Source organism: Acomys minous (genome assembly GCF_964271855.1).
Source record: "Acomys minous genome assembly, chromosome: 9".
Classification (NCBI taxonomy): domain Eukaryota; kingdom Metazoa; phylum Chordata; class Mammalia; order Rodentia; family Muridae; genus Acomys; species Acomys minous.
The window spans coordinates 29,482,304-29,489,740 of record NC_140490.1 but is presented as its reverse complement, the minus strand read 5'-3'; the positions used below and the strand labels follow the sequence as shown (position 1 = coordinate 29,489,740).

Genomic DNA, 7,437 nt, shown 5'->3' with positions numbered 1-7,437 from the left:
ATATGCACTCATGCATGATGTGCATCTATGTCTACATAATACGCACACCAAAATAAATATATAGGTAGGAAGGTAGATAGACAGACAGACAGATAGATCAGTGATTTCTATATATATTTTCTGAAAGAATAAATATTGGACTTCAGGGAAACTAAAGGAACTGTCATGCTTCTAATTCATTGATGCCTCTGTTCTACAATGCCTCTTGAGGATCAGTCCCTCAAAGAAGACATAAGTAAGAAATAATTCTGCTTAATTTCAGGTATTTGCTCTTGGAAGATCATGTCTCCCAAACTTTGAACTTGTGCAAACAGAGATGGATGCTAAAGCAATTGTGGTAATCCAAGTCCCTGATAGCTCCCAATTCAAATATTAGTTTATGAATGTTCATGGTGTACATATTACTTTGATTATGATTAAGAGTACAAATATCCCAAGGCAACGTCATTGTGGAAAGAGTATTGACATAGCCTCTCAACCAGGCTTGTGACCTCCTGTTCTTCTGTCTTCTGGTCTCCAGATCAAAAGGAATCAGAAAGCCCATATGAATCTTTAAAATCTAAGTACATGGCTTTCAAAAAGCTTGACACTGACATTTCCTTAGCAAGTCATTAATAAGTAAAGCCTTCAGGTGGTCATCCTCCATAGACCTATAAAAAGAAAATTAAAAGCAAGATCAATTGTCCTTCTGTAAAATCCTACATTTTTTATGACTACAAGAAATGAAATGAAACAAAACAAATTACCTTTCCTGAAGATTCCCGTTTCTCTCCTGTAAGTCACAGTGGAATAAGTGACCAGAATCAAAGGCGAGGGAACTCAGTTCATATACTCAAATTCCTTTATTTACTGAGTAGGTATGGGGCTACACCCTACTGAGACAGGCATTACACAGAGTGTATACAGATATAGTTTCTAGTTTTCAACAAAACCTAACCAGAGACTCAAAACTAGATAGCTCTTTTTGCCTCTGTCTGAACTAGCTGATTCTAAAATGCTATAAATAAACATACACACATCTTTTCAACTCAGGTCTCCAGCTTAAATTTAGGTAGCCACACTAGTAATCCGTACAAAGATGGCATCACTCAGAGGAACTGTTGTTGCATGGGAGTTTTCACAGCTGTTGACTCCTCCAAGGGACAGACCTCTGTGAGGGAATACATGTTCCCAAAGGACTCTTCCTGGTGCCCGAGTGTCTTCCACTTTCTTGCACCTGTTCGGCTGTTGTATACATATATGTTCCCAGAGACTGTGGAAAAAGAAATACACAGCATAGAGAAAACAGATGGACAAACTTGCACTGACTGTTTATTGACCATTTGCTGTGTGGTCCAGAGAGTGGCTGGCCTGGCTTCTGAAGTCTTTCTCTCTTTACCAAAAGAAAAGGAAGCAAAAGGAGATGGCTTGTGATCTCACATGCCTTTAAAAGCATGAGCCTTCCAGTGGATCCTTTGTAAAGGGACTAGTACTACACACTGACACTTTCAGCAGTTACATTACTCTCCACAAATGACTAGCTCTCCATAATGAGACACATACTTTACTACATGCAAAAACTGATGGAATCTGAAGCCTCTGGTCTACTTGATTGTATTATGCCAATGTCAGTTTCTTACATTGGACAATGTATTGTAATTATCAAAGATATATTCCCTAGGACAGTGATTCCCAACCTTTCGGTCACAACCCCTTTGGGAGTCACATATCAGATACCCTTCAGATCAGATATTTATAATATAATTCATAACAGTAGAAACATTACAGTTATAAAGTAGCAATAAGATAATTTAATGGTTTGTGGCCACTACAAGATGAGGAAATGTATTAAAGGGTCACAGCATTAGGAAGGTTGAAAACCAGTGTTTTAGAAGAACCTTGGACACAGAGAGATATGAATTAATTTTGACAATTTTTGTGAGCTTATAATTATTTTTTAGAGTTTACCAAAAAAAAAAAAAGCCCTCAGAACTGTACTGAATCTTCCCCTGCTCCCATTCCCTAAGGTACCTTAATTGATAGAATATTTACCAACCAACCTTCATAGAGCTAACAATGATGTACTGGAGAGAGAGCTGGGAAGATAAGACTCGAAAAGGTGGATATCAAGTCATGGCTATTTAATATGTGGCTAGATAAAAAATTAACAACAGTAAAAAAAAAATTCTTCCTGGAGTGCTGGTCAGATAGTCGAAGTATTTAGAGAAGTGTGTGCTATGTTTTCGTGCCAAACACACTTAATATGGTGGAGAGGAGCTTACATATTGGAAATGGGGAAACTGAGGCACACAAACGTCAACTGTCTTGGCAATGCTGCACCATCTGTAAGTGACTACAGAGCTCGATGATTAACAGCCAAAGATCGGGAGAAGGCTGTGTCCTGTGCCTCACAGTCTATGTCCTGCCAAACATTCAGTCAACGACAATAAGAAACGACCCATACAGGTAAAGCTGTGCTATGTTGAGCCAGTCCTCAGTATCCAGTCACTGAAGGATGTTTCTTCTTCTAATACGGATGTTAACGTTCTTCACTGAAAACCCTGTTCTACACACACACACACACACACACACACACACACACACACACACACATGCACACACACACACACACACACACACACACACACACACACACACACTCAACTAAACAACCTCTACCCTTATCTAACAGTTCACATTGGAACCTGAAAATTATAGCCAAGCTGTGCACCTAACAGTCGGGTTCAAAACAAGCCAAATGACTGTAACTGCATGCACAAAACCAGGCCAGGCCAAACCTCAGTCTATACATGGGAGGGACCATTAGTAACAATTGGTGCTGGGGTTGGGCGAGTCAGTGTTCTTAGGGATGTGGCTTCCAAGACGCTACTTGGGCTCCTATATACACACGGGAAGCACGAAGCAGACTTGACAGGGTTTCTTTTTTAATAAAAGCACATAAAGTTGGGAAGAAATTGTGTTGGAAGAAGGAGAGGGAAGAAGCTGGAGAGGAGAAAAGGAAGGGGTGAATTTTATTAAAGTGCATTACAACTACATGCACAAAATGTTTAAAAAAATAATGATAATCTAGGACGTAGGTACATCTGTAACTCAGTTCTGGGATAGAGAGACAAGCAGGTTCCTGGAGCTCACTGGCTACCCATTCTAATCATATCAGTGTGGCCTAGGTTCAGTGTGCTGGTTTCAACAGGTTTGCCCCCATAGATTCATGTGTTTGAATGCTTGCCCCTAGGGAGTGGCACTATGAGGAGGTGTGGCCTTGTTGGAGGACATTCTTCACTGTGTAGGTGAGCCTTGAGGTGTCCTATTCTCAAGCTCCACCCAGTGTGGAATGAGAACTTCCCCCTTGCTGTCTGTGGAAGCTAGCTGCCTCCTGGCTGCCTTTGGATCAAGATGTAGAACTCTTGGCTCCTCCAGCACTGTGTTTGCCTGGACGCTACCGTGCTTCCTGCCATGGCATTAATGGACTAAATCACTGAAACTTTAAGCCAGCCCCAATTAAATATTTCCCTTTATAAGACTTGCCTTGGTCATAGTGTCTCTTCACAGCAATGGAAACCCTAACTAAGGCACCAAGCTATGCAAAATAGCAACAGCAATAGTAACAATAGAAAAGAGCAGGAGAGGGTCTGGAGTCACTCCAGCTGCTCTCCTGTTCACACACCAGGAAGCCTGGCAAAAGGCTTGGCCTGCTTGGAAGGCACTTAACAGTCAGCCTGATGCTCTTCTACCCAGAGATCTCTCTGTCTCCTCATCTACCGCTGCCTCACTTAAAATTTAGTCTCTGATGAACCACCACTCAGGAAGCATGCATGGGATATACAGGTATGTCACAGGTGTGCAGCTTGGAGCAGCAGGAGCAGGGGCTGTCTCTGACTCTGTTGCCTGCCTCTTGATCCCTTCCCCCAACTGGACGGTGGCCTTGTCTAGCTTCAGTAGAAGATGAGCCTAGTCTTTGTGCAAGTTGATAGGCCAACATGGTTTGATAACCGCGGGAGGCCTCCTCTTCTCTGAGGAGAAAAGGAGGGGGGATGGGAAGGTAAAAGGAAGAGACTAGGAGGAGGAGAAGGAGGGGGAAGCTCCAATTGGGATGTAATGTAAATTAATTAATTAATTAAAAACAGTCTCTGTCCTGAAGAGTCACATCAACTCTTTTCCTCTCTGCCTTTGAAAGTAAAGAAAGCCACATGTCTAGTTCAATCTATTTGTCCACAAATTTCTGGAATTCCTTGTTTTTAATAGCTGAGTAGTATTCCTTAGTGCAAATGTAGCACAGTTTCTTTATCCATTCTTCCACTGAGGGATACTTAGGCTGTTTCCATGTTCTGGCTATTAAGAATAAGGCTGCTATGAACATGGTTGAGAAAATGTTCTTGTTGTATGTTGGAGCATCTTCTGGGTATATTCCAGGGAGTGGAGTTAACCCAGAAGCAGAAAAAGTCAAATGGTATATACTCATTTATATCTGGACACTAGCCCAAGGGGCATGTCCCATGAAAGTCTTCATTTACCAGGAAAATGGGACAGAGGGGAAGATATCCTATTGAGATTCTAGGTGAGAGAAGCATGGGAGAATGGGGAACTAGAAGGATCCAGAGGGTCCTAGAAACCTACAAGAAGAACATTATGATGGGCAGACCTGGGCCCAGGGGTCCTGCTCACACTATGGCGCTAGCCAAGGACAATATGTGCAGTAAGCTTCCAACCCCTACCCAGATCTAGCCAATGGACAGGACATTCTTCACAATTGAGTGGAGAGTGGAGTCTGACTTTCACACGAACTCTATCTAGTGCCCCATATTTGACCACAGAGGCCTGGTGGCACTCAGAGGAAGGATAGCAGGCTACCAAGAAGAGACTTGATACCCTATGTGCATATACAGGGGGAGGAGGTCCCCTTTAGTCACAGTCATAAGGGAGGGGAGTAAGGGGAAAGTGGGAGGGAGGGAGGAATGGGAGGATACAAGGGATGGTATAACAATTTAGATGTAATATGAATAAATTAATAAAATATATATATTTTAAAAGCCACATGACTAGCCGGGCAGCGGTGGCGCATGCCTTTAATCCCAGCACTTGGGAGGCAGAGGCAGGCGGATCACTGTAAGTTCGAGGCCAGCCTGGTCTACAAAGTTAGTCCAGGACAGCCAAGGCTACACAGAAACCTTGTCTTGAAAAAAAAAAAGCCACATGACTATGGCCCATTCTTGAAGCCCCTGACTCAGTGCCTATCAAACAGGACAGTGATGATATTTCCATCATAGGATTCTCAAAGTAAAACTCACCCTTCATTTTTATGAGACTAAGAAGAACAAACAATGTTTGGCACCGGTAAGCAGTCCATATGTTCTCATAAACATTTAATGAATTGCTGAAGATTGAAATTCCTAAGAGCCTATTTAACATACAACAGGGTAAGATGAGTGATATGTTTTCAATTTAGTAAAATATTTTTAAGGATGACTTTCTTTAGAGAAAACCTAGAAGCCCGCAATAAAAATATTCCTAACTTCATGCCGAGACACCCAGAGCTGGCAGGAGCTAAATCAGAAAGCAATATCACAAGATTCTGTAGTGCCACTGAGTCCACTGTCACTAATTCCTCATGTTGCATGACATTTGACAAAGTGGCTCTTACGTTTATTATAGCCATGTGTAAGCTGCACACAGTTTAGTGTATACGTGCCAGGAATATGAGAGAGAGGCAAAGCCTGCATCATGCCCACCCTTCTGCTATGAATGGGAGGCTCTGGGCTAGTAAACGCTTCCTCCAAGATCACATGGAAAGTGCAAATTACACTCATTTAAGCCTCAGCCTTTTAATTCCAGGTCTCTGGCTTCTCCTAAGTCTCTGGCCATTCCTAAGTCCTCTTTCTTCCTTTAGGAATGAAGTGCACAGCACCAAAGACCTTGTGGAGTGTTTTATAAAATGAAAGTAAGGCCTGCATTGTAGCTCCAGGACTCATAACAGATAAATGACAGAAAACAGGTTGCAAATATGTGGCCCGTCAGGCCTACAAATATGAAGGCTGATAAAGGAGCTTAACCCTGAAGAGGTCTGAAATCCTGCTTGTTTACAATCTGGGTGTTGGCTCAGCCAATAGACTTGCAGAAGTGATGCCGTGTGATTTCCTAGCCTGGGCCTCAGAAGGCTACAAGCTCCCTGGAACTCCATCTAGCTATGAACAGTGAACATCTAGCTAATCCTGACAGAGAAACAAGCCATAGGACCCAACTGCACGACCTGCAAATGCTGGACTATATTGTCGAGATGTGAGAATGATCACTTTGGACCCACCACATCAGACCAGAATAGTACTGGAGGGACACCACTGATGCTCATGAGGATAAAAAAAAAAAACTGCCCAGGTGCCACCAATCACATCACTGGCAACCTAAAGTATTAGTTATAATAATATGGTTATTATTCTAAGCTAGTACCCTTTGGAGGCACTTGGAACCCAGAAATATATAATCAGAAAATTTTTTAAAATATGTTTTATTTACCCTTAAATGAAGTTTAATTAAACTCCTTACCCATATTTAAGGTAGGTGTCTGTCCAGCTCCTTTTGACTAGTGAAATTATAAAAATTCCTGGCCTTTTTGCCAGGGCTCAGCTCTAAGGTAGTTTTCTTCAGCATAGTTATTTCACAAAGCATAGCAAATAATCAATCCACTCATATTTTGAGTATTTAAGTCCACAAAATGGACTTAATTCAAAAGATACAAAAGCATCATACCTGGATCAATGGCTTCTCCATCAAACACAGTCTCATACACAGTGGTTTCCTTTAAAAAATAAAATAAAATAATGTTCACATTGGAAATAAAGTCAACCTATTATAATTGCTTTTGTCATGAGCTGAAAACGTTAAGCAAATGACTTATGATAATTAGTTCTAATTTTCATCAAGTTGACATAACCTAGAGTCACCTCAAAAGAGTCTTAGTCATGGGTTTCTAGATCACACTGGGCTATGCCACTTCTGGGAGACATGTCTTAATTGTGTTCATTCTGTGGGAAGACCCAGTCTGAGTGTGAGCGGCACCACTCCCTGCACTGGGGCACTGGGCTGTTAAGAGTGGAGATAACCAGGTGAAGCCTATGCCTCCAAGCATCTATTGCTACTGACTGTGGCTGTGATGTAACTAGCTGCTTCAAGAAGCTCCGGCCAAGCAATGACAGACCACAACCAGGGGTTGTCAGATAAAATGAACTCTTTCTCCCATAAGTTGTTTTGGTTTTTTTTGTTTTTGTTTTTTGTTTTTTGTTTGTTTGTTTTGGTTTTTTTGGTCAGAATATTTTATTACAGCAACAGAACTAAGACCAGGACATAATTTCTTGGAAGGTCTCCCATCTTTCTACTCTGTAAAGGAGCACCAGATTAGGGTCTAAAACTTCCTATCAGTCTTACCTCCTCCTGGCCACGCCCCCT

The 7,437-nt window shown here is 41.8% G+C and overlaps 1 protein-coding gene across 3 annotated transcripts in view; it reads right to left on the bottom strand.

Annotated features, from left to right (window-relative positions):
• Positions 1-859: 859 nt before the first annotated feature.
• Positions 860-7,437, bottom strand: part of LOC311606101 (cadherin-related family member 3-like) — a gene marked incomplete at its 3' end in the record, with an annotated part of 75,813 nt that continues 69,235 nt past the window's right edge. For 2 of the 3 annotated variants that reach the window (XM_084797143.1, XM_084797144.1), the window contains exons 18-19: positions 6,742-6,790; positions 860-1,252 (exon numbers count right to left, since the gene is read on the bottom strand). In XM_084797143.1, coding sequence (XP_084653269.1) covers positions 1,089-1,252; positions 6,742-6,790 — 213 coding nt within the window. Of the gene's footprint in view, positions 1,253-6,712; positions 6,791-7,437 lie in introns of those variants that run through there. The other variant, XM_084797145.1, reaches the window with a different exon arrangement.